The sequence below is a fragment of the Simochromis diagramma genome, unplaced genomic scaffold (assembly GCF_900408965.1).
Source record: "Simochromis diagramma unplaced genomic scaffold, fSimDia1.1 OVJJ01000618.1, whole genome shotgun sequence".
Lineage (NCBI taxonomy): Eukaryota > Metazoa > Chordata > Actinopteri > Cichliformes > Cichlidae > Simochromis > Simochromis diagramma.
The window spans coordinates 7,016,189-7,042,785 of NW_024387423.1; the positions used below are offsets into that span (position 1 = coordinate 7,016,189).

Sequence of the window (26,597 nt, forward strand, 5' to 3'; positions counted from 1 at the left end):
ACTTGTTATTTCACTCACTGTGGGGTGATGCAAACAACTATTCACCACTTTAGCTGTGTATCTTGGAACCATCATGCAACACTTCAGCTATATATGTGCTTTCTCTTATCATCTATAAGAGAACTACTGATGCATGGCCAAGAAGGAAAACTTCAAATAACTGGTCAGTCTGGCCTTCATGGTCTGAGCCACTAATAACATAATCAAATTGAAGTTGCCTTGAGTTCAGCCTGTTCCCAAACAGAATAAATTACCCTCAGTATATATTTTCCCTGGGACTAACACACTAACCTGCTTTCAACCCATTTCCATTTTCTCACAACAAACATCCAGAGAAATTTGCTGGGAGAAATGGACAGCACACAGATTTCTCTGTGCAATTTCTCATTTACTCCCCCGAAAGCAGTACATGAAGGCTGCCTCTATTCTCTCCAAGCACTAACTAGTCTGACTCCTGGGAGTGGAAGAATTTTGTGCATCAACTTCGGTTTGGGAAAAAGAAGGCAGCTGCCAAGAAGACGTCATATGGGAACTACCAGTGTAATTAATGTTTTAAACACCACAGAGCTAAGAGCTCATATGTATTCCGCTTAAAAGCCACAGAGGGAAGTGTGACTTCTAATGTATAACCAAAAGTCTAATAAGTAAACAATGTTACACATTTGAATTAGAATATTTGCTTATTTTATGGAATGTTGTTTTTAAGTGTCTGTACAGTATCTTACTGTATATGCAAATATACATCATGCTGCATAACAAAATATGCAGCATGATGCAAAATAATATGCAAAATATATAAATGATGGGTAAATGATGCTTATATGCTTTTAAAATAGAAGACAATCATACGCCCTGCATGTGCAGACAGTCTAAAAAAATTAATGATTCAATACCAGGTTAATATAATGCTGCGAGAACCTGTGTCCAATCACAATTCAGAGCGAGGCATCGAAAGCAGGACAGACTGAGGCTCCTGCCTTCTTCCAATGAGAGGAGCCCAGCTTCGTTTCCGTGCAGTTCGGCCCCTCCCTGCGATGATGTAATGTGATGAATATTGAAACAGGTTGCTCGGTGGTCGGGAGGCGCTCGAGTCAGCATCTCTTCTGCCTCCCCATCATCACTACCCTTTAGCATCCGACAAAAAGAAGAAGAAGAAGAAAAAAATTCCCAGAAAAGGTAAGAGATGGATTTGAAAGTGCATAATTTCCACGTGGTGATACCTTTTTTCTTTGAGTACTCAGGCGTGTTTTAGATGAATGTGGGCAACAATAACCTGTATGAAGGGCAAATGTCTGACTGTATTCCACATTATGTTCTCAGGCAGGCCTCCAAGGTGGGATGATTTACACTTGCTGCTGCTGTTTGTTTGTAGAAGACACATCAGGCAATACATGAGCCCGTATGAGCAGTTTTTTTCCCCTCAGTTTGGACTGATTTAGTATTCTTTGGTTTTTCGGCGCTAAATAGGAGACTGTGAGGCAGCCAGTCGATTCCTGGTCCATTTAAAACTGAAGCAACAAAGAGAGAAAAAAGCATGAACAATGCCAGCTGTGTAATAGCTTTAAAAGGGCGTTTTTCTTTTATTGCCTCTGACACTTTTGTCGCTCATCTTCCATTCAAGTAATGAGTCAGCGGGCATGTTGGAAACGAAGAGTAAGATGATGGCTGACAGGAAACAGCTATCTCCGGATGAGTGTGAGAGTGGTTCTTAGTGATCCATCACGAGGCTGGATCGCCCTTTGTTTCTTTCAGGGCGCTCGGGGATCAGATCAGGGGCCACTCTGAACCGGCTGTCTGTCAACTGAGCAAGTAGCGCTGCTTAATTGGCTGGCTGCTGTCTAAGGTTTAATAGCCAATGACAATAGGTTACATTAACCTCGCAATCTCTCTCTTTTTCTCTCTCGCCTACTTCCCACCCGTTGGGTGCGTGTGATGTAAATGTGGATTGTCTAATTACCCGGCCGAGCTGCAGCTGATCTCAAACACATCTCATCTAACAGGGTCTGTATGACTGACTGCTTAATCAGTGGTGCTCACAACACAACTACTGGCAGCTTTCCTCTGGCAATGGTGTAACCTAATTAGCCTTGCCTATACACGGTGATCCGTGGTGCCTCCCGGTGAATCTCTGCCAGTTCCCCCCCCCCAAATTTTATATATTTTTTCCCGCAGGCTTTACTCCAAGAGGCAAATTATTTGATCGACCTGTAGAGCATCGTTCTTCAGCCTACATCCTCTCTATTTTTTATGTCTAAAAAGTCAATTGTCCCCCAGGTACAAGGATACTGGTAAAGGGGATGGATGTTGTTGATGATGAGCTGATCCTCTGACACCATGATGAACCCATCATCTGCCGAGTCGCCGCGGCAGCCAGACAATAGCAGCCGGAAGCAGCAGCAGCAGCGATCGTCGTCTCCGGCTGGGCTAAAAGACGCTGCTTCTAAAGCTACGCAGAAGGGCAGCAACCCATCAAAGCCCATCACATCAAAACAGGGTGGAGGGGGAGGAGGGGGAGGAAGAAGTAGCCGAGGTCATTCTCCAGTCTCCACGGGCAGGGAGCGGCAGGCCGGAAGCGCTCCTGCCACCAGAGGCGCGGCTGCTGTCCAGCCTGCTGGTGCTGAAAATCCGACGCAGAGCAGGCCCGCGGCGGCGGCAGACAGAGGAGCCGTCCAACCAGCAGAAGACGCTTCCTTGCCCTCCAGAGCTGATCAGAACCGCGTTGTCTCCGACCAACCCTGCGCATCCAAATCCCCCAAACTGAGGAGCAAAAATCCGAGGGGAGGGGAGGCAACTAGCAACAAAAAGAGCTCGAAAGGCACGGTGGGCTGCGGACCCGGCTTCTGGAAGGAGGGATGCTTGCAGTCCGAGCTAATACAGTTTCACTTGAATAAGAGTTTAGGAAAGAAAGGGACAAAGATGCAGGCGAAATCAGCATCTCCGCCGGGCTCTGAGCCCGAGCTGTCCCCCGAGCGCGACAGTTCGCAGGTGGCTGCACAGCCAGACCAGAAACTACACGAAGAGCTGGAGAGACTGGAGGATGAAAACGAGGATTTGAAGGTAATGCAATTCTACGCCAGGGTTTAAATTTTCTTAAATAATAGGCCATGTTTTTTCTATTCTTCTTCTTTTTTCTTTTGGCGTGTTCAACAGTCGCACTTGTTGTATTTGCACGCTTACTGCATGATCATCGCTGCTGTAGTGCTGCTGAAAACGACATATTTATGGAAGTGTCAAATTTACCGAACAGATGCTGGATTCGATTATTTCATCACGCATTTCATTTCCACGTTTTATTAGAATGAAATCGAGGAGATGCGGGCAGAGATGGATGAGATGCGGGATACCTTCTATGAAGAAGACGCATGCCAGCTGCAGGACATGCGCAGAGAGTTGGAGAGAGCCAACAAGAACTGTCGGATTCTCCAGTACAGACTAAAGAAGGCTGAGAGAAAGAGGCTCAGGATCACAGAAAGTGGCCAAGTGGATGGCGAGCTGCTTAGAAGTCTGGAGCAAGACCTGAAAGTGAGTCTTTGGATGTCCCATCCTCATCATCCTCATCCTCATCATCATCTAAATTAACGATCAAAACAATGACTGGACCTCCTTCCTCTTTTTAATTTCCTATATGCTTTTTTTCTTTATTCTGTCTTGATTCCTCTCCCAGGTGGCAAAGGATGTGTCTGTGCGCTTGCACCATGAGCTGGAAAATGTGGAGGAGAAGAGGACAAAGACAGAGGAGGAGAATGAGAAGCTTAGGCAGCAGCTGATAGAGGTGGAGGTCACCAAACAGGCCCTGCAAAATGAAATGGAGAAGGCCAAAGAGGTGAGAGGCTGAAGCCAGTGTGTCTTCATTTGTTCGACTATCTGGGACAGTTACACAATGCAAATTGTTACCTGAACCAAAAGTTAGACTATAAGATGCCATTTGAATATCACTGGAGAAAATGTGAAGGTGAGGTTGAAGAACGGGGTTCAAGAGCAGATCAGGCAGTAATTCTTAATATACTTTCAGAGTTTTTCCACAGTTTTCCAATGAATGTATGAGCTCCAGATTAAAATGAGCTAAAATGTAAGTAAAATAATCCAAAACAAAACCAGAAAAACCTGCTTTGGGTACTCTGGGTTTATAGCAATGTAACAGCCAGGTTCGTTGTCAGTGCAGCAGCTCTACTACCCTGCAGTAAAATTACATATTTAGGACAAAATGTCTTTCTTATGATGTGATGTGTAAGAAATATTTATATTCACAAACCAGTTGTTTTTGGGTGTTTTTCTTCAAGGCTCTAAAATAACAACTGCACAGACAGCAGCGTGCTTTGAATTTGAATATCTTACCAGAAACATTCTGGAGGGCGAGTTTAAGCAGTCCTCTTTTTCCATTAGTGAGTGTTCAGTGTTCCATAAATCTGGATGATATCACTGCCCTCAGTAAGAAAACGCCAAGCTGCCGCTGATGGTGATGTAACCACTGTTTCCCCGCAGCTCTCACTCAAAAGAAAAGGCAGTAAGGATGGGCAGAAAGCAGACAGAAAGACTCCACAGACCCCAACAGAGGTGAGTCAGCAATTTATAAGATTATAAAGGTATAACCTTTGGCTGATATGTTTAATAAAGAGGTTATTTTTCCTGTGTAAATCTCCAAATGAAAAATAAATGTGATAGACTGGCTGGATAGTCATATTTCATAGTGAGTAAAAGTAACATGGAGTAACATCAAACCTGGATCTTGGGTGTAAATTTTTAAGCAGGCTACCAAAGTCATGAGAACACCAGAGAAGCTATATTGCTACTGTATTGTCTCTGGTTTGTCTATGAGACTAAAATACAGAGAACTTAAAGAATGGGCAAAAGACTTAAGACGTACTTCATTTATCTCAAAAGTTGGGAAGTTACTGAATGAAATAAATGTTCCATCTGTTCACAGGAAGAAAATGAAGATCTGAAATGCCAGCTAGCTTTCATCAAAGAGGAAGCCATCTTGATGAGGAAAAAGATGGCAAAGATCGACAAAGAGAAGGACCGACTTGAGCAGGAGCTCCAGAAGTATCGGTCCTTTTATGGGGATGTGGACAGCCCTCTGCCTAAAGGTGAGGCTGGAGGGCCTCCCACCACTCGTGAATCTGAGCTGAAGCTCCGTTTACGCCTTGTGGAGGAGGAAGCAAACATCTTGGGGCGAAAGATTGTGGAGCTCGAGGTGGAGAACAGAGGGCTGAAGGCTGAGCTGGATGACATGAGGGAGGACAGGTACTTGGCACTCATTCATCAGAATCCTGATGAGTCAACCGGCAGCTTAGTGGAATGACATGATAGCTGTTATGAAAAGGAAAACTGGGGACTGGGGAACATTAAATATGTAAATTCTGACAAAGATAGTTATTGAAATTATTTCAAGTTTGATTTGCAGAAGCTGGAAGAGTAAAAGCACCCGACGTCCTCATTAACACTGCTCGTCTGCTCTTTACCCCCTAGTCTGGCAGCAGCTGGAGTGGATGGCTCTAGCAGTGGAGGTCAACAGAGCAGAGAGCAGGGTGAGGCTCTCTCAGAGCTCAGGCAGCAGCTTCAGCTGGTGGAAGACGAGGCCGAACTTCTCCGCAGGAATCTAGCAGATGTGGAAGAAGAGAACAAAAAGGTAAAAAAAAAATATATATATATATTTTAAAAAAAATCTACAAAAAAATTGAAACATTTCTGCAACATCAAAAACAAACAAACATTTTTTTGCAGTAACTGCGAAAAATGTAAATATTAAAAAAATAAAAATGCTGACAGCTTTCTAGCACCAATTTTCATGAAAGTTGCAACAGACTAGATCTAGTACTTGACATTTTTAATCTTAGCAACATAAGATGGCAAGTGTTTCCTTGTTTTTCTTTTGGGTAAATGACTCTGATTGATGTTAAACACACATCAGGATAACACTGAGTTTCCTCTTCAGGTGACAAGTGAGCTCAATAAACTTAAATACAAGGCTGGGTCCCACGAACCTGGATCAAGACACGGAGGAGGTTTGTATGTTTTTTAATATTCTAAATGCCTGTCATTGATGTTGTAGCAGGAGTCAAGCAACTGCACTGCAAGTAAAGAGGCATCTCTTCTTTTTAAGCTTATTAAATCTGAACCAGGTGAAAAAAATATGTGAAAAAAAACCTCCAGGAGCTGCACATTCAACCCTAATTTGAACTAATGCTCCATTTTCCATTGTTGCATTATTTCAACCCCAGGAGGAGCTGACCCTGCTAAAGTGGAGGCTCTCCAGGAGGAGCTGAAAGCAGCGCGTCTGCAGATCAACGAACTGAGTGGCAAAGTTATGCAGCTCCAGTACGAGAACCGCGTGTTGCTCTCCAACATGCAGCGCTACGACCTGGCCTCTCACCTGGGCATCCGTGGCAGCCCTCGCGACAGCGATGCAGAGAGTGACGGAGGGCGGGACGATGACACACCTTCAGCCTCGGCTTCCTCCCCTCGCCTCCTCCCGCCACATCGCAAACGCGAGGGCCCAATTGGAGGAGAGAGTGACTCAGACGAGGTGAGAAACATCCGCTGCCTCACCCCAACGCGCTCTCTTTACTCACCTGTAGATAGTCGTTTTTTATCCAGAAGCCTGAAGGACCGGCAGCAGATGATAGACATCCGCATCGAGGCGGAGAGGCTGGGTCGGACCATTGACAGGCTCATCACTGACACCAGCACTATCATTTCTGAGGCCCGAGTATATGTCACCAATGGGGAGCTGTTTGCTAGGTTGGATGAGGATGAGGAAGGTGGCAGGTAATTGTTACATGAAAAAAACGATCACAGTTTTGTGTGATCACTACACTGTCGTAGTCTCCTCCAAATTTACCTGATTTTGAAAGTCCAAACTTGTTCTTCGTCAGGATCAGAGAGCACGAGCTGCTGTATCGTATCAACGCACAGATGAAAGCCTTCAGGAAAGAGCTGCAGAGCTTCATAGACCGCCTGGATGTCCCCAAGCAGGACGACAAACAGGCAGAGGAGCCACTTTCTGTAAGCTGATAAAAACAAGAGTGACTGTCACATTCCCCCCCCACCACCACTTTTCTTCTTCTAATGCTCATCATTCTTCTCTTCACTCCCATTTTTCCTTCAACTGCCATCGCTCCAGATGTTTCAGCCCATCATTTTGCTGATCCTCATTCTTGTTCTGTTTTCCTCACTGTCTTATGCCACCATTTTTAAACTGGTATTTCTTTTCACCCTGTTCTTTGTACTGTAGAGCACACTTTCTGCATCACATTATGTTTATTTTTTATTGCTTCTTTTTTTTTAAACATATTCATTTATTTCACTTTTTGTTATGTTGAACACATTACATAAGGTCACACAAGGTACAGTTTCTTTCATTTTCCAAGTATGACCCACTCATCTGTTCAGCTGCTTTCAACATTCCCTGGAGACCACACACCTAGAAGCGACAGTGGAGTTTTAGGTGAGTAAGCCATTCAATTTTCCTACTGTGAAAACCTGTGATAGAATTCCCTTCACAGGTCAATCTAGGTTTAAGATGAGCATATCTGATTCTTTGAATCAGAAAGAAAAGCTGTCTGAAAATATCTGTGAGGGGAAAAGTTTACCCCGAGCTGTGCACGTGCCTTATTTATGTGACTACAGGAATAAACAAACTTTTATGAATACACTGTCAGGTCTGTGAAAATGCACATAGGCCTACACACACTCAAGCACCCTCCCACAATAACACTGACACTCATACTGTAGGACTACATCTCCTGCAAGTTCTTCTTCTTAGGCAGCTGTGCTGAGTCACCACCAAATGTCAGCCTAATGTACAACAGATCATCCACACAGTCACGGGAAGCATAACAGGAGCACTGTCATTTTACCTGCATTAGTGTTGCACTGAGAATCTTACAAAATGCCTCTGGGTGAGTCTGCAAAAGCATACCGTTGGTGGATCTGTTTATCCAGCGGACCTGACCACCAGGACGGGGGCGGAACCGGTCTACTGCTTTCATCCCACCGGTGGGATGTTTTACGTCACATATTAGGGCCAGCTGTGGAGGGAGAGAGGAGGAGAGACGTTGAGGGAAAGGGAGAGAGAGAAAGGGGGGGATTTTATTCCAGTTAATGAAAGCATAAATTCAGCGGTAGCCTCTCGCTCTCCGATCTTTTTTAACTGAACCGCCGCATTCCAGTTACTTCAGCCAATTTTGCTGGCTGAAATGAAATGTGTATGTTTGGGGGATGAGGACATTCACTGCAACACTCGGGATTATCAGAGGAAAAACAGGTAAGAGCGCAGTGTTTGGTTAAGCTGCACGTGCTTCGTATTTTTGCGCGTGAACATAGCATACTAACACAAACGCTATGTAGTGCATGTAAATGTAAGCCGTTACTGTTATTTCGCCTGCTAATTACAACGTTAATAATAAAAGCAGCACGAGTTAGCCCACGTTTTACAGGCCTGAAGTTACAGACAAGGCTAGAGTCACAGTGGTGGCTCTGAGGATGAATACAAACACACCCTTCGTCGCTTTCCTCGTGATAGTCACCCCCTCTCATGCTAAGACAGCGGATGAGAAATGGCTAAGAGAGAAGAGATGGGCAGGCTTTGTTTACTGGGGAGGTAAGTTTCTTTTGCAGGAGTTTGAGATATCGTGTGTTAGTATTACGCTAACAAAAAAAAAAGTTTCCAAAAAAAGAAAGAAAGAAATTTATGTGCGCCGTTTCTAAAGAGTAAAGATTAGCTGTTTTTAGCTAACAGTGAGGTGATTTGTTGCCATGGGTACAACACAAGGTGGCACCTCTTGCGACGTAATTAGAGGAGCCCGGTGTAGATTAGAGCATCTCTTTTACTCCTTAATACCCCTGCAGGCGCCGTTCAGCTATTTGGCTTTAAGGGTATAAACTCATGGTTACAGGGGGTAAAAATACTCCGCAGCTCTTACATCAGTGCACTCCACGATATATTTTTGGGAGCTTCTCCCATTCGCCTCAGAGTGGTTACTGGGTGTCTTGTCATTGCTTGCTCTGGATTGTCGCCTACAACGTCTCTGTGTGTGGGGCAGAGACGCGGCACGGAGCTGAGCGTCCCGGGATGTATTTTTTTATTTTTATTTTTTTAAACATGTGAAATTAAAAACAGCGCAGGTTTAGGACACAGCAGAAAACCTGCAATTTATTTAAAAGAGAGAGCGAGAGAAATTACCGTAGGGATTTGCTGCAGAATGAGGGCTTAACTTCACCCCAGTGAAGATATGGAAGGGACTCGAGCGTCCTGCGTGAGCGCTGCTGTGACTGCTCATCCGAGCGCTGCTGTTTGGCCGACGTGGGATTTGATCGGGTTTGGATAACTTTTTCTGCCACTGGTCACCACTTGAAAAGCAGCTGGAGTTTACGAGAAAGCATGCCGAACTATTTGAAAAATGTTTCCTACTTATCCCATACGGAGAATCGATGGATCTACTTAAAGATTTGCTTTGTGATCGTACTCTAACAATCGATCCAGTCAGGTTATTGTTTTAATGTGTTCTTTTAATGCACTTGAGAAATGTGGAGCGCTTTTGTGAACGGCGCGGGGCTGCACAGTGGGGGCGGTGCTGGCGGGGGATACGTCCCTTCTCAGGGATGGGAGTTTGTCCCGTGCTCCAGGATGGAGAAGACAGACAGAGGCAAGGGAAAAAATCGCAACCCGCTGAGGAGGATCTCTTCCCCACCCACGGTCTTCAGTCAGATCTACGACACGCAGCTCGGTGCTTCCCCCGCAGGTGCAGAGGGTGAAGCGGGGTCCCAGCTTGAGATTCGTAGGGGGCAAATGTGGCCAGGTCCAGAACCCCAGCAGCAGCAGCGGGAAGCCCAGCATACACGGCTAAAAAAGAAATTTGAGGATCTAAAAAAGCGACACGTACATGACAAAGAAGAATGGATGCGCCAGAAGGAGTCATTGTTGAGAGAAGTGGCTGACATACAAGTAATTGAGAACATTACCACTCACCTTGAACCTTGAACCTTGTCTGTCAGCTATACTAAAATACGAATATTTTGTCAGTAGCACACAACTATAAATTGGTGTATTTAATGTTTAATGTTCTTAGATTATTCTTTGGAGTGAAATTTAATGTTTAATCTTTTGTTTGTGTAACCAGCTGTCTATTATCAAACATCCGTCTTCTGAGAACTCTTCTGAGTTCTTCTGTGATTGTAAAGAAAAAAAATTGGTTTCCTGCAGGGAGGGGAGAACAGGAGGATTCTGTTGGACCTGAAGACGGTTTTAGAAGAAGTGCAGGTGGAGGTGAAGAGAGAAGAAGAGAAGAGAACAGAGCTCCAGTTGCAGTATACCAGAGACAGATGTGCATGGGAGCTGGAGAAAGCTGAACTTAAATGCAGGATTGCACAGGTAAGTGAGGGATGATGGTGACTTTATTTTTAGTATATATGTACACACACAGACACATCTTATTTTAATAATTGCATATTTTCTTGTGTTTGCGCATGGCTGGCATTCATTGTGGTGTAAATTGGACTTGCTGCCAATATGGCAGGGTGATAAGTCACAGTGGCTTCTATCCAACTCAAGCCTCAGCTCAGACAAAAGATTTGCATGGAGGAGACAAACTTAGTTTTCCCACCGAGCCAGAAACCAACACCAAACTTGGCTTTCAACTGCTGGCTCTGGGAAAATGAAACATTAGCCTGTTTTGGCAATGGATAGCTATTGTTAAACGTGGTGAAAAAGGACAGAAACTACTTGAAGTTAAGTTTGCATACCAGTGCCATGCTGTGTTGGGCACTGTATGGATCACTTGAATGACCATTCACAGCTATTCTTCAAAGCAGTGTGGCTTTAGGGATTTAGCATTTTTTTCTGGTTATATCAGAAAATGGATTTATTTGGCTGCTTTAATGCCTAAATCTTATGAGACTTGTTCTTCCTTTGTAGATCAAAAGAAAGGATGAAAACTTTTCATGCTGTGAACTCTGTTAATATTAAGACTTAACTGCACGCTGACTGCTTTGCATGTCTCTTTGCTCGTTGGAGCTATAGTTTCTCTGTGATGTTGTGATGGCAGCAGCTTTATCTGCTAGATGAGCCCCATATCATTCCTATCACAGACTTTAAACTGATTGATCTCCTTCTGAGTGAAGTCATGAATCTCCTAAATTCTATAACATGGTGATAGAAATTAAGGGGTTGCTGCAATGATACTGCTGAGAAGTAATAACACTAGAATTAAACTAAGTTCCAGGGATTTGTCAGATCACACACATTGGTTTAACTATCATAATGTAGCTTCTCTGTATGTGAGTAGAGAGCAGACTGTGACTTCTCAGCTCTTCTCTTTGTCCCCCAGGGCCTTTTCACAGTGTGGTTGAAAAATAGCCAAATAAAAACGGACATTTACTGTTCTGCTTTGTGTCCGTAAAGCTCAGTGAACCAGTGTGAGAAAGACAATTCAGTTTCTGCAGAGCATACCATGATACCAGAGAAACACACACACACTGATGTTTTCACCAAGATGCTGTAAATGTACTTATCTGTATTAGAGACAGTTACCTGCCACCTGAGAGCTTTTTTTTGGCACAGGTGTCTGTCAGTGTCTGTCCTTGCTTTATGTTTGCAAAGGCCTCATAGTAGTTTGTGTCATAGTGTTTTGTGTTTGTGTCAAATGAGAGTATTTAGAATGTTGCCTCTCATGCACACTCACAGTTTTCTGTATGGATTGCACAAACAGACAAAAGTGAAATGTGACATGCTGAGTAAGATTTACTCCATTGTAGTTGTTTGTCTTGATGCCACATCCTGCCACAGTTTATGCTTTTGGGCACGTGTTTACCAAGAGTAAAAATAAGGCCGCTCTTAAAGATCCAAATCCAAACTATTTACAGCAGAGAACTCTACTAACTGACTTGCAGACTTCTAATTACCTTGCATATCAAATAGGGGTGGGGGTCTATTGTTTGTTTCACTCTTTTCACTTCTGTGTGAACTACAGAACTAAACAAATCTTAGTTGTCTGTGAAACACTTCACAAAGGTTGACAAGAACGAATGCAAATCAATGAGTGGAAGTCAGTCGCGCAAACTCGGTGTAGCTTCATTTCACTTTGAAGTAATATGTGAACAATTTCAGCATGGGTGACAAACTCCTCTGTCATTTTCAACATGTTGGTTTCATTGTGCCAGAAGCAGAAGTATCAGTTTTTTAGTGAGACAAAGCAAACACATGGTGTACTAACGGGCAATAAATCGCTAGGGCGCTTTGAATGTGACCTTTGATCACGTTGATGACAATCTATAATAGTAATGAAATGAAGAATACAGGGAGTGCAGAATTATTAGGCAAGTTGTATTTTTGAGGAATAATTTTATTATTGAACAACAACCATGTTCTCAATGAACCCAAAAAACTTATTAATATCAAAGCTGAATGTTTTTGGAAGTAGTTTTTTAGTTTGTTTTTAGTTTTAGCTATTTTAGGGGGATATCTGTGTGTGCAGGTGACTATTACTGTGCATAATTATTAGGCAACTTAACAAAAAACAAATATATACCCATTTCAATTATTTATTTTTACCAGTGAAACCAATATAACATCTCCACATTCACAAATATACATTTCTGACATTCAAAAACAAAACAAAAACAAATCAGCGACCAATATAGCCACCTTTCTTTGCAAGGACACTCAAAAGCCTGCCATCCATGGATTCTGTCAGTGTTTTGATCTGTTCACCATCAACATTGCGTGCAGCAGCAACCACAGCCTCCCAGACACTGTTCAGAGAGGTGTACTGTTTTCCCTCCTTGTAAATCTCACATTTGATGATGGACCACAGGTTCTCAATGGGGTTCAGATCAGGTGAACAAGGAGGCCATGTCATTAGTTTTTCTTCTTTTATACCCTTTCTTGCCAGCCACGCTATGGAGTACTTGGACGCGTGTGATGGAGCATTGTCCTGCATGAAAATCATGTTTTTCTTGAAGGATGCAGACTTCTTCCTGTACCACTGCTTGAAGAAGGTGTCTTCCAGAAACTGGCAGTAGGACTGGGAGTTGAGCTTGACTCCATCCTCAACCCGAAAAGGCCCCACAAGCTCATCTTTGATGATACCAGCCCAAACCAGGTACTCCACCTCCACCTTGCTGGCGTCTGAGTCGGACTGGAGCTCTCTGCCCTTTACCAATCCAGCCACGGGCCCATCCATCTGGCCCATCAAGACTCACTCTCATTTCATCAGTCCATAAAACCTTAGAAAAATCAGTCTTGAGATATTTCTTGGCCCAGTCTTGACGTTTCAGCTTGTGTGTCTTGTTCAGTGGTGGTCGTCTTTCAGCCTTTCTTACCTTGGCCATGTCTCTGAGTATTGCACACCTTGTGCTTTTGGGCACTCCAGTGATGTTGCAGCTCTGAAATATGGCCAAACTGGTGGCAAGTGGCATCTTGGCAGCTGCACGCTTGACTTTTCTCAGTTCATGGGCAGTTATTTTGCGCCTTGGTTTTTCCACACGCTTCTTGCGACCCTGTTGACTATTTTGAATGAAACGCTTGATTGTTCGATGATCACGCTTCAGAAGCTTTGCAGTTTTGAGACTGCTGCATCCCTCTGCAAGATATCTCACTATTTTTGACTTTTCTGAGCCTGTCAAGTCCTTCTTTTGACCCATTTTGCCAAAGGAAAGGACGTTGCCTAATAATTATGCACACCTGATATAGGGTGTTGATGTCATTCGACCACACCCCTTCTCATTACAGGGATGCACATCACCTAATATGCTTAATTGGTAGTAGGCTTTCAAGCCTATACAGCTTGGAGTACGACAACATGCATGAAGAGGATGATGTGGACAAAATACTCATTTGCCTAATAATTCTGCACTCCCTGTATTTATACATGTTACTCTGTGCATGTATGTTTTAAAAACTGCCGTTAAATGCATTCGACTGAGTCATAAAGTTAAAGTGGTATCAACTGAGCTCTTTAGTACAGTATCCTGCTAGCTGAACAGCTAGATGCTGTTTATTTATTAGTGCAGTTTAAGGAGACATTTTGAAAGCAGTATCAGACTTTAATTTATTCTCTTTTGGTCGTTTTGTAGGTGGTGAATCATAAAGAAGCTGTGAGATTTAGCCATATGAGTAGTTTTTTTTAAAGTTTGGTTTCACTGATATGTTTTGTAGATTAATTGCTGTACCAGAGATTGTGGGCTCCAAGCCAAAGTGAGTCAAATAAAGGGCTGCAGTATTTTATCAGCAGTTGTATGTTTGTGCTCATATATTCATATATTAAAGGCACATAATTTACTTTGGTGGGCTTTTGTATTTTGTAACTGCTATATGTTGTTTCCAGATACCAAAGAAGCATCCAGGGTCCCAGGCAGAAGTCTTAGACCCGATATTTCCAGGCATATTTCCCTGCATGCCACTGATTTATGAATGCTGCTGGCAGCTAGGAGACATCTCATTCTGCTTTAGCAGCCAACGCTCCCTTCTCCCTTTACCCCAGCCTCCCGCCTCCCCTTGGAATGTAACATTGTACAAGCTGTGTGTTCGCTATTTATAGTGGGTCACCCTGGTGACACAGTTACCTTTATATACCCTGTGTGCCATACAGTGACTATCAGGGTGGCCAAGAGTAGTTGGAGGTTGTGTATCAAAACTGAATTTAAGGATGTGAATGAGTATGTTTCCTTGTGCTGGAAGAAATGCTGGTAATCTGCGTCTCTGTTTACATGTTCCTACAGTATTTCCTTTATAAGACAGTTTGACTTCCTTTGTCAATCATTGAAAACTTTGCTTGGCTCTTTATTGTGACTCCAAGCATGTTATTTCTGTATTTTCACAACTTGTTTACATGTAGATGTTTAAATAGAGTGTGGACAGCACCCATCATCATCCATCTCTAATTGTGGAGAATTTTGAAAAGAGCTACAGGCAGATTGTGTTGACTTGTTTTCCTACTCCATAATTTGTTGATCCCAGGCCACAGGCAAAAATAACACCATGACCGAGGTTTTTGGTTTGTGTCTGCGGACGGACACTGAAATAACGCATTTGTGCAAGCTTATGCATTATCTCCCTCTTTCTAACAAACACTACATACAAACTCACACACGCACAACCACACACACACACCCAGGCACACTAATATACTGTATGCACAGGCGTTGTCCTGGGCTCTTTCCAGCACCAAAGCCTTTTTTTTTTTTTTTTTTTCTTTTTTTTACTAGCAACAAAAATGCACATTTGCCACGGAATGCACAGATCTGTGTACTGAAACATCCCCCTGTCCTTAGTTCTGTAAAAAAGCACATTCTCTACATCAGATGGGTTTTCCCCAACACTGCTATATTAAACTGAGGCCACCAGTGCTCTAGTGTTTGTTATTTTCAGGCTAAGTCAGTTTTCTCTTTCTATCCTTTTCTCTTACAGTTCATAGTTTTGCGAGATTTCTTTTCATACTCAGTAATTCGATAACATACTTTCAGTGTCCATGTTTGGCTGTTCAACAGGGAAAATCCCAGGGGAAATGCCCATCCTATCTTATTTAAAAAGGACCTTTATTTAATTAAAACAGAAAATTCAAATTGAATCCAATAAGATTGGCATATTAGTAATGTTTTCAATGCTATTTGCATTGAAAGGAATCATGGTTGTATCCTTATTTGTGTTTAAAAAAAAAACATCTTAACACAAATAACTGGATTACCAGACTGTCATTTGACTGAGGTCACATCTGCAGACATATTTTCCTGTGTGTGAAAATGCCATATCCTGCACTGTATCCTGTGTTCGTTAAGTACCATAGAAAAGAAAGTTGAACCCTGAACCTATGAACCTGTGTGTGGGTTCTTACAGGATATTTTCAGTATTCAGTTTTTTTGTCTTTCTCTCTCTTCCTACTTGTGAACCCACTCACACTTATCCCCATGGTGTATTATTCCCCCACTTCCTCCACCTTCTCTTCCTGCCCCTCCTTCATTCTCTTAATTCCACATTTAACATTTTCTCCTACTCCTGCCTTCATGTCTTGTCATCTGGCTTTCATCCTCTGGTTCTCCAATTGCAATTTATCCTTTATCACGACTGTTTTCTACAATGTCTCTCCCACTCTTTTTCTTTCTATCTCCCTGCTAACTTTTTTTCTCCTCCTCTGCAAACTGTGCACTCCCTGTCTGGCTCTTTCAGTTGGAGGGTAGAGAGGCTGCTGGACTGGTACGTGGAGGGGTCCAGTCAGCAGCAGGACCTTGCTCTTCAGCTTCACGGTGCACTCGAGAACAGCACGGTGAGACATTGACGACCTGCAGGGAGAGGGAAGAGCAGCAGAGGATCCTGGCAGATACATATTCTACGGCCATGGACCTGCGCAGCCGCATGGAGCACAGCGAGAGGGACTGGTTGAGAGAGAAAGCTGAGCTATTGGAAAGGTTTGACGTGGAGAGAAGAGAGTGGGAGAGCCAGCTGAAGGATATGCAGAAGAAAATAGAAGAGGTAAGATGCTCTTAGTGTGAAGGTATGTCTACATTTCATTGGATTTGTGGTTAAAGGTGAAAGTTGTCTTTACAGTCACAGTCAGGGCAATTTTGTTTTGCAGCACGTTTATATAACAGTAAACACAACAACAACAAAAGCTTATCACAGAAAAAGTGAAACATCCCACCAAGTATGCAAAAATTACAAACGTTGTACAGTAGTTGTTGAGTAGTAGTTAACTTAGCCACTTTTAATTGTCCATCCATAGCAGGAAATTATATGATGTATGGCTTCATATAGCTGCTACAGTGTGTAACACTTCCCTCCTTCACATCCTGTTCACCATCAACTGTGTGAAAACATCCTCCCCGATCATTACAACGGAGTTTGAGGAAAGAAAGGCATTGGAAGAATTAGAGCGCTCTGTTAGTCCTCTGGACTCTGAGACAGGCAAGAGGCAGTGATTAGGACTGTCAGTGGCCTGGTGTGCTGCAGTAATGAACTCCTCCATATGTAAACATCTATGTTAGACAAGTCTGCAGCAGTCAGAAAAATTACTGGTTTCTTATTTCTATTTGGATAATAGAATGTGCTGATATGGTGCAATTGGTCCCACCTTGGTGTGAAATTATTCACACTTTTCTAAAGTGCAAATTGACTAATTGAACACAAGTTTAGGAAATCCTTGATCTTTAATGTTTATGGGGCGATTGTGGCTCAAGAGTTGGGAGTTCGCCTGGTAATTGGAAGGTTGCCGGTTCGAGCCCCGGCTTGGACAGTCTCGGTTGTTGTGTCCTTGGGCAAGACACTTCACCTGTTGCCTACTGGTGGTGGTCAGAGGGCCCGGTGGCGTCAGTGTTCGGCAGCCTCGCCTCTGTCAGTGCGCCCCAGGGCGGCTGTGGCTACAATGTAGCTTGCCATCACCAGTGTGTGAATGTGTGCGTGAATGGGTGGATGACTGGATATGTAAAGCGCTTTGGGGTCCTTAGGGACTAGTAAAGCGCTATATAAATACAGGCCATTTACCATTTACGTTTAGAAGTATACCTGTTTATGTGAGAACAGCAGAAAAGGTCAATGGTGCCTTACTTCTAACACTATTGGACATCTACAACAAGCACTGCATCTGCAGAAGTCTGGGCATTGCAAATGATCCCACTCATCTTTTGTGCAGTCTGTTTTCACTTATGCAGTCAGGGAAAAAGGTACAGGACCATTCGCTCAAGGGTCACGCTCCTGTTAAACAGTTTTTGCCCCTACATCAATCAGGCTGCTGAATTGAAACAATAGACTAGACATTACTAGCTGTTTACCATCCTGCTATTTTGCACTATATACATTTTTATTTTTGTTTAAATGTTGTTTTGTTTTTATGTAGTTTCATAAAGTTGAGAAATTAAACAAGTGGATTGAAATCTGACATGCCCAGAAAAGCAGATTAGTGTTTTTATACCCAAGTAGTTGGACAGAGAGCAAAAGCACTGGAACAATTTGCTATGAAAAGAACATGTGGCTCTAATTTGCCCCCTTGAGACCAGAAAATTAGAGAGGAAAACAACAGAGGAATAAAGAAGGCTAAAGCGCAGTAGTCCCATCTAGACATTGCATGATGGGAAGGGAGCCTAGTCGGCATGAATTGCTTACTATTTTAAGATTTCCATGGTAGGAGGCCAAAGGTTATCCAATGTTATTTAAGAGAAGTCTTTGAATGTTATTTTCTTTAGTCTGCCGTGGTCTAAAAATGTTCATTAGCTATCTTGCCTGACTTCTCATCATTTAACGTGAAGTTATCATTATGCATAAGCAGTGGATCCAGAATTTTACTGTATAATCATATGGTGCCATTTAGTCTTCGCACTGCTTGAGCCTTTCATGAACTGTTTTATCTGTTATATTTAATCTCATCCAAAGGTTGAGGTTGGAGTATGCTGTAGCACACTAGTCTGTTAAAAGATGCATTCTTGTCACTAAATTAATAATATCACTGGATAAAAAAAATCTTATTACAGATATTATTTTTCAAAAATATTTTCATTCCAAATGAAATATTTGCCTAGATTAATAACAATATTGCATTTCCTTCACTATTAGAAACCTGAAAGTCTGTCAACATAGCTGTGCAAATTCTGACCTCTATTTCCTCTTCTCATCTCTAGCTGTACTGTGAGGTGAGAACCAAGCGAGCAGGGCCTGGACTGGACAGTGGCAGACCGGATGTTCACAGTGATGCCGTGCATAGACTCAGCATCCGCTCCACCAGCACAGGGTCGAGTCTTCTCAGCGATAACTCCCACTCGGAGCCACTCAGCAGCAGCAGTCAGTCAGAACCAAACAGACATCCATCTTTACCTGGACTTTATCACAACAGAAGCATCAGTGTTGATGGTGGTTGCGGTAACAAAAACAGTCACCACTCCACCTGCTTCCAGAAAGACAGTCTGTGTGATTTTATTGTTGGTAATGAGTTCGCTCGGAGCCAGTATTCACAACCTAAGCTTGTGGATGTATTGAAATCTGCAGGGACTTGGCAGCAAAGCTCAGTCAGTGATAATAAGGAAGATGTGGATACAGCAGAGCTTGATGCTGATTATCACGGAGCCCCAGAATGTGGAGTTAAAAAGGAAAATGTTTGTAAAGGCAATGAGGAAAGAGGCCTGAGCGACGGCAGTGACAAGAAGACAAATACGATTGCTCTTAATGCTGTGAGGGTTTTATCTATTTTTTAATTTGCTATTAACTCTAACACTAGATATATTACATTGTATTTATCACTGGTGATGTTAAACAGTATACCCTTACTCTGCCCTGTACTTGTATTTTAGTCATCACTTGGTGACCTTTTGCAGATAATCCTCTTTATGTGACATACCACCAGCTCTAGGTTTTAGTGATAAAATACTCTGGCATTACACAATATTCATCTTGTCTCATTGTCTTTCTTTCTGCAACGTTTGTCTGTTTCAGGCTCTCAAAGAGATTGCCCGTGTAAGTGAGGAGCTTTGTAGTTACCAGGATGAGATCAGAAAGAAGAACGGCGATAAGAGGTAGATCCCTGTTTTTATGTTAACTCTCTGGCACCAGCATAGGAGTAGGATAATCTGTGTCTGCTGAAGCTCACCATGTACATAGTGTCAATGCCATGTGTGTTTTATTACAAAGTGTAAATACATGACATTTCTCTTCAAACTTCAGATGTAAATTGTCTAGATTGATTTTGTAGAAAGATACTGGACTCAGTTTACACTTTATTTGCTTTCAGGAATCGATCTGAATCTCTGTGCCTATCTCAGGAAAGTGACATACTCTTTGGCCATAACGAAACGCGCCTAGATGTGGATGAAGCTCCTTGTGACCTCAGCCAGATCTACGATGATCTCCTGGCCTTGGAGAGGGAAAATTGGATCACTTTGTCTCCAGGTAACACCTGGCAAGTAAAAAAAGGGCTGAGTGAATCCTGGACAACAAATAACACTGATCCAGATGGCTACACAAACACACAGACAAGCCATGGAGTGCACTCTGAAATGGATACAGCAGCCCCACCCATCCCTCCTCGGACCTCCTCCTGGAATCTGAGCACTCCCACCCATCCGGACACAGAACTGCACATCCCAGAATCTCCAATATCAACTGTGAAGAAGTGCCATAGTCCCTGCGCTTTAGTGGACAGAAAGTGTAGCAGCCCATCCATTGTCAGGAAGTTTGGGGCTATGCTACAAGAAAATGAAGGAAAAGTTTTTGTAGATGGTGTGGTAGCATCGTGCTCGGTGCCTGCTAACTCTAACTGTAATATGGCCTGTTGCCATAACCGCTGGTGCTGTGATACAAGCAAGTTCACTAACAGTAAGTTGTCCACATATGGGTCTGTGCAGAAAAGCTTCTCTGAATCCAACATACGGACTGCCAGGAAAGATCTGTGTTCAGATTACTGTCCAGGTGTTGGAAATTTAAAAGGTGCTGAGGCACAAACACCTCCAACTGTCAGAGAATTACCTGTAGAGTTGCTCCTGTCTTCACCTGTCAGCCCCAACCTTCAGGGATCCAGAAGAAACATAATGCTGGAACAAAAAACAGCTGAGTTCAACCGAACTTTATTTCAGGCAGAGATGGGCCGTGGGGTTGATGGAGAAGACAGTCTTAATGCAACGAATACCAGCTCAGTGGGTTTCCAACCGGTCCATACAGAATCTGAGGTTTTACCTTCCAAAGAGACTAAGTTTGAGCCACATTTTACTGATGCAACCTCTAGCATCATGGGTGTGCATCCTGAAGCAACTGTCTCAGAGTCTGCAATACAGAACCCTGAGGTCCAACCAAGGTCAGTAAGATGCACCACTAAACCAGAGGAGGCTATTATAAAGCAAGAACCTCTTTCTGTATTTTCAACTGTTCCACCACAGGCTGTTCTTAGGGTAGCATCAGTACCCTCTCATAATCCTGCACACCATTGTGAGGTCAAGCACAAAGTTCGAACAGCAAGCAGTCCTTCGAAGAAAACACAACACAGAGGAGCAACAGAGGGTCTTTTTTCTGAACCGGTCTTGCCTGCAAGTACTCAGCCAGCTCAGCCTGTGGATGATTCCAGCTCTAAGAAAGAGAATCCCCATGGAGCAAAGGCTCAGCCAGTCAGAGCTGCTGTTTCACTCCAGCAGCTGTCTGCTGAGAACAAACAAAGACAGATGGCACAGCCAAGACATGTTTCAGGGTCTTCCTGCCAGTCTGACTCCTCCAGGCCTGGGCTTCGAATAATGAATGACCATCCGTGGAAACCCCTCACTCTTGCTGCATACCCGAGGCCTGAGGGATCCAGGTCCAACTATGGAGCAGTTGAAAGAATTCTAAAAAATTATGAAAGTGCAGCTCGGGCACAACAGAACCAACAGAACGAGATGCATTCTAACTCTAACCCATTCTTCAGTGCTGCACATGAGAAGAACGCCACAGAACTGGACATGCTGAATGTGAACCCTCTGCCTTTACCTCTTACTTTGAGACACACACAGAGTGCCCCAGTCATGCACCCCAGTCATGCACAGCTAAGCAGCCACAGTGCCAGTGGTGTGAAAGAGATACAGCTTGTAGTGCAGGTGGGTGGAGCTTGACAGAATTATGCACACTTGTATTAATGGAAATGCTTTTTTCATTCAGCAGATCTTCACAATGATGATGTTAATATAAAGAAAGTTCACTTGAAGAAAGTCTGCAACTATGTATTTAAGTTTGAACAAAATCTATTTAAGTAACACTATATTTTTGGGGCCAGTTGGATGGACCAGGAAGTTGTACATTTTGTTCTGTTCCATTATGAAACACTAGGCAATTACCCTTGACTGAGGACAGCTCCAGTGGGAATGTTGTTTATTTCTGGTATGTGCTAAGAGACAGAGGCAGGCCAAAGCCTCCATTATAATCTGGGCATCTGGGCCATTCCATTGCTTAAAGGCTCTTAACAAAAGGAACTGGCAGTGTGGTATATAAAGTTTAAAAAAGGGAGGTCTGCTCACCCTCACTGGCTTGTCTTTCATCTTTCAATGGTTCTATAGTGGAAGTGTTTTTCTGGCCTTTGTGTTGAAATTACAGAAGTATCTGCAAGAAACCAGCTGACTAAATGCCCTTGGCAGATTGCAGAGTGGAGTGAGCTGAAGTGATTATGCTTCTTTCAAGTCATGCAAATGTTTAAGAAATTGTGCAAGTAATTATCAGCCAGTTTTATTTGACCTCGTGAAAAGAACGTAATTGGAGGCACAACTGAGGAGCACTACCCAAGATGATTCTGAAGTGCTTTTAAATCGGTTCAACTGCAGCATATGTAAGATATTCAGTTTCACTTTCCCCTCGACCACCATGTGTGACTTTTTCCACATAAGAATGCTTTATTTTAGTGTTCCTGTTTGAAATGTGCCTGTTGTTTTCCCTAGGGTCAAGAAGACAACTAATGGAACACATGACAGAATGTAAAGTATCTAAGTGTGTGAATTTGATTGAAGACAGGACGGTGTGATGATCCTAAATGTTAATTCATTTTTTTCCTCTCAGGAAAATGAAGAGCCTTCCTCCACCCACAAGAGCTTTTCAAGACCTGCCCGCCCAGCCAACCGTCGTCTCCCCTCGCGATGGGCCAGCCGCTCCCCCACTTCGTCCTCCTCCACCTCGTCCTCTCCCTCTACCACTCCTGTTGTGCCTCCATCCATTCCCCTTCAGAAGCTCTCCTCTTCTTTTACATACTCACATGCCTTTCACATTGAGACTATCATCATTTGATCTTCACTGTGTGACCGAACCAACCAGAAGCCTTGAATAATAACCTCTGAATTTTGAACCTTTGCTTTTTACTGTTGTATATAAAAATCCAGACTGCCTCTTAGCTACTCCAGACTAAGAAGTGCTTTAGTTGTGAGTTCATCAGCGAACTCTTAGAATGTATGGTATCCAGTGGAGCCTAATTGACCAAGAAAGGTAAGAAAGTGTCTGAAGCAGCTTCAGTAATTCAGCAGTACACTCTGATTAATCTGCTAGGAATCATACCTTACATCCGACGTTGAATACATCACCTTCCAAGGAATAACACAGCCGGCGTGTCATTTATTTATATTAACCATCTGAAAGGATAATCTCTGCTCAGGTCTGGATTCTAGCTTTGACTAGTGTAGCCTTGCTAATCCATCAACAACAGACACTTCACTTCTCACTCTGATATATAAACTGTATTTACACATTGAAAGTGATGTTGATTCATGATAAAGTGGTTAAACTAAGTAAAATCCAAAAGAATGTGTTTACAATGTACTTTATTTTGTATTTTGCGTGCATCGTGTTTATGTGCTTTTTTAGCACAAAGTGTGATATTACATATACAACATGTAGCATCATGTTGACTTCAGAGATAAAGATGGTGGATTTTCTTTTAGCATTACTTTCTCCCAAACAAAAGTGTCAGTTTTCTGCCTTCTTGATCACTATCTTCAGTACATGCCTGGATTGTACCTTGCCTGTGACTAAAACACATTGCTTTACACTTACTTGTGGTTTTAATTTTTCTTTACTAAGCAAAAAGAACATTTACTTGATATCAACAGGTTAAATGTGAGGTTTTTTTTATAACTTGGTACCAAAGGCTGATTTATTCAACATTTCCTCTTTTTTTTTTTTTTCAATTAAATGCATTGTTTGTAATTACATTTCTTTTGTCCATCCACTTCTGATGTTTTCTAGAGTTTCTGTCAAAACTAATTCTTGAGCTCCTGCTTAATTGCATAACATGGCTAACAATGCATATGAAAGACGTAGAACAGCCTTTTTCTCTACTTTTCCTAATTCTGAATGGTCACATATCAGGACATTACTCAGCTGAGTAGTACAGTATTTTTGAGTCAAAGTGGTAAATCATGAAAGTGATGCCTTTGCTGTTCATTTTGTGTAATAAACATAAGGATTTTGCTTCTCTTTTCACATGACATGTCAAGAGTGTCTTTGTAATATACCTGTAATATATCTAGGATATGCTATATGTGCTTTTGTCATGCTCTGTTTGTTAGCGACGTTTCTCAAAATTGTTGACAGCTTAAATCGTGTTGTGAAAGCAACAGACCAACATAACACAATATGAGAGGCGTGTTATTATACAGTAGAATAGAAAAAATAATAAATTGACTAGTCCCATAAACCCTTTTATTTGACCTATTTAATATGATAAATATGTATAAGCACGGTGGTTAGCACTGTTGCCGCACAGCAAGAAGGTCCTGAGTTCAATTCAACCATCAGGCCGGGGTCTTTCTGTGTGGAGTTTGCATGTTCTCCCCGTGTTTGCGTGGGTTTTCCCCGGGTACTCCGGTTTCCTCCCACAGTCCAAAGACATGCAGCTTGTGGGGGATAGGTTAATTGGTTAATCAAAATTGCCCATAGGTGTGAATGTGCGAGTGAATGTGAATGCCAATGGTTGTCTGTCCCTGTGTGTTGGCCCTGCGACAGACTGGCAACCTGTCCAGGGTGTACCCTGCCTCTCGCCCTATGACAGCTGGGATAGGCTCCCGCGCCCCCCGCGCCCCTGAAAAGGATAAGCGGAAGCGAATGGATGGAAATATGTATAAGCAATGACTTATAACAACAGTTGCCTTGTGGCACTACATGTTGCAAATTAAAGACTCCACAATATTAGAGAGAAAAACCCAACAATCACAAAAATCCCCTGTGAGTAAACTCATGACGATGGCGGGGAGGAACAACCCCCTTTTAACAGGGGGTTGTTCTTCATCCTCCCCTGAGTCTGACACAACCAGAGGCAGTAAAGGGTGGGCATTTGTGACTGGCAGGTGGTGAGGGTAAGAAGAAGAGAAAAAAGAAGATCATAGGTAGATAAGGTCAAAACACAAACTACAGGAGAGGGCAGACATTGAGTAATTTATTTCTCAGCAATCAACCCATGCCTGATTCCCAGGCCGCATGTGTCTTCAAACCTTATCCTTTCACTATGAACAATAATTTAGTACATTTTGGACATTGGTCAGACTTTGCGCATAAATAATTATGTGAGAGAAATCAAGTCACAGTGCATGATGTTTCAGCTCACAGAAATGAAGCACCAGAATCAAACGACTGTCTGGCTCCAGTTGCTTCAATCTTGCCGGCCAAGATCTTTGGTAACACTGTGATCTCTTCCTGTGAGTGCAGAGCAACGTGACATCAGGAACTGTCTGTCTGACACTAGACACTATAATGTCAATGTGTAAGCACTTCTGTTCCCACCTTTTCTTTTTGCAGTTTTTCCCCACATTCCTTTCTGTAAATATGTTTCCATCACATGGAGTAAATATGCATTTTTGTGTTTATTTTTTCCTTGCCTAAACACAAAAACATGAAAAGTACCATGCTATTTATGAATGTCAAGGCTCTGTTTGGTGAATGCATTAGTTATGCAACTTCACACACACTCACACACCCTGAAACCTTGCACTCTAGGCTGACTGAAATAACAGGTGCGACAATGTTGTGGTGCCAGAAATCCTACCAGGGGCTGATATAAATATAAATATTGTCATTCTCTTCTGACCTGCCCAGTCTAGGACCATATTGGCTGTCTGACCTGTTTTACTATGTCAAGGTTGGGCAAGAGTGCACACTTGTGCTATCCTGTAGTCAGATCTGGAGGTTTCCAGATGCTAAAACCATTATATAACCAGTGCTCTTTATCCTGTTGCTGATTAAAATAACACTGAGGGAAAGAATTTAGAGAACAATCTGTATTTCATCAAGGAGGCAAAGAATGGTAACACTTAAAATTACCGTCACCAAGTGTTGACACATGAGCTATAAGAGACTACTGGTTATTCTTGTAATAGTTAATGGAAAATTGTCTTTAGCAAGCCTTTATTTGTAATGTCATTAGTGAAAGATCAGAAAGATAAATATCAGAATTTTAATACTGACCAGCAGTTTCACGGCCAGGTGAGGCCTGCTTCCTTGTTTTTTTTTTTTTACTGACAAATGAAGTAGACATAATATCTGAGGTTAAGTCACATGAGTGTAGTTTATACCTTTTAACTTAATTTTAAATATGAGACCTAAAGAGATCTACCTGCGAGTGAGAGGTTTATAATTAGGCTGAAAACGCCAAATAAACCTATGAGAGAGATAGCAGAAACTCAACAATTTGGTGCATCGTTAAAAAGAAGGAATGCAATGACCAGCTCAGCAAGAGGCCTGGAAGACCAAAGAAGAATACCAAAGTGCATAAAGAAAGTATTATTTCAGTGGATAAGAAAAACAACTTTACAGCATCTAACCAAGTCTTGAGGAGGCAGGTGCATCACTGCCAAAGTCTACAAGAAAGAGACATCCTCTTGCAAATTGTTGACAACAAGGTGCAAACCAGTGATTTCACTCAATTAGACTTAGCCTGCTGGAGGCAACATTATTCTGTATGGGTATAGCAGCCAGTGGAACCAGGTCACAAGTGTTTATTGATGATTGATGAAAGTCAGAATTCTGAGAGTAAAGTCAGAATTCCAACTTTTTTCTCAGAATTCTGACTTTAATCACAGAATTCTGATTTTTTTCCTCACAATTCTTTTTCTCAGAATTCTGACTTTAATCACAGAATTCCGACTTTGATCACAGAATTCAGATTTTTTTCTCAGAATTCTTTTTTCCC

The 26,597-nt window shown here is 42.5% G+C and overlaps 1 protein-coding gene across 3 annotated transcripts; it reads left to right on the forward strand.

Annotated features, from left to right (window-relative positions):
• Positions 1-1,053: 1,053 nt before the first annotated feature.
• On the forward strand, positions 1,054-23,898 carry LOC120722133 (protein SOGA3). 3 transcript variants are annotated; one of them, XM_040012968.1, is made up of 12 exons: positions 1,054-1,176; positions 2,275-3,057; positions 3,298-3,522; positions 3,665-3,823; positions 4,483-4,554; positions 4,925-5,244; positions 5,470-5,629; positions 5,936-6,005; positions 6,222-6,768; positions 6,876-7,005; positions 7,124-7,447; positions 10,205-10,318. In XM_040012968.1, exons 2-11 carry the CDS (start codon positions 2,335-2,337, stop codon positions 7,232-7,234), a joined length of 2,517 nt encoding a protein of 838 aa, XP_039868902.1. In that variant the 5' UTR covers positions 1,054-1,176; positions 2,275-2,334; the 3' UTR covers positions 7,235-7,447; positions 10,205-10,318. The 3 variants fall into 3 exon arrangements, with proteins under 3 accessions (XP_039868902.1, XP_039868901.1, XP_039868900.1); XM_040012967.1 differs by lacking the exons at positions 1,054-1,176; positions 2,275-3,057; positions 3,298-3,522; ... (6 more) ...; positions 6,876-7,005; positions 7,124-7,447 and adding exons at positions 8,273-9,946; positions 16,163-16,465; positions 18,604-19,149; ... (2 more) ...; positions 22,366-22,401; positions 22,484-22,602 and having other exon boundaries at positions 10,205-10,372; XM_040012966.1 differs by lacking the exons at positions 1,054-1,176; positions 2,275-3,057; positions 3,298-3,522; ... (6 more) ...; positions 6,876-7,005; positions 7,124-7,447 and adding exons at positions 8,273-9,946; positions 16,163-16,465; positions 18,604-19,149; ... (1 more) ...; positions 19,707-21,534; positions 22,484-23,898 and having other exon boundaries at positions 10,205-10,372.
• The last annotated feature ends 2,699 nt before the right edge of the window (positions 23,899-26,597 follow it).

Bases quoted from the DNA above. Each gene is read 5' to 3' on its own strand.
- LOC120722133 (XM_040012966.1), top strand. From the start codon at position 9,527: ATGTGGAGCGCTTTTGTGAACGGCGCGGGGCTGCACAGTGGGGGCGGT. The intron at 10,373-16,162 runs GTAAGTGAGGGA...TGGCTCTTTCAG, and splicing joins TTAAATGCAGGATTGCACAG to TTGGAGGGTAGAGAGGCTGC. The intron at 19,492-19,706 runs GTAGATCCCTGT...ATTTGCTTTCAG, and splicing joins AAGAAGAACGGCGATAAGAG to GAATCGATCTGAATCTCTGT.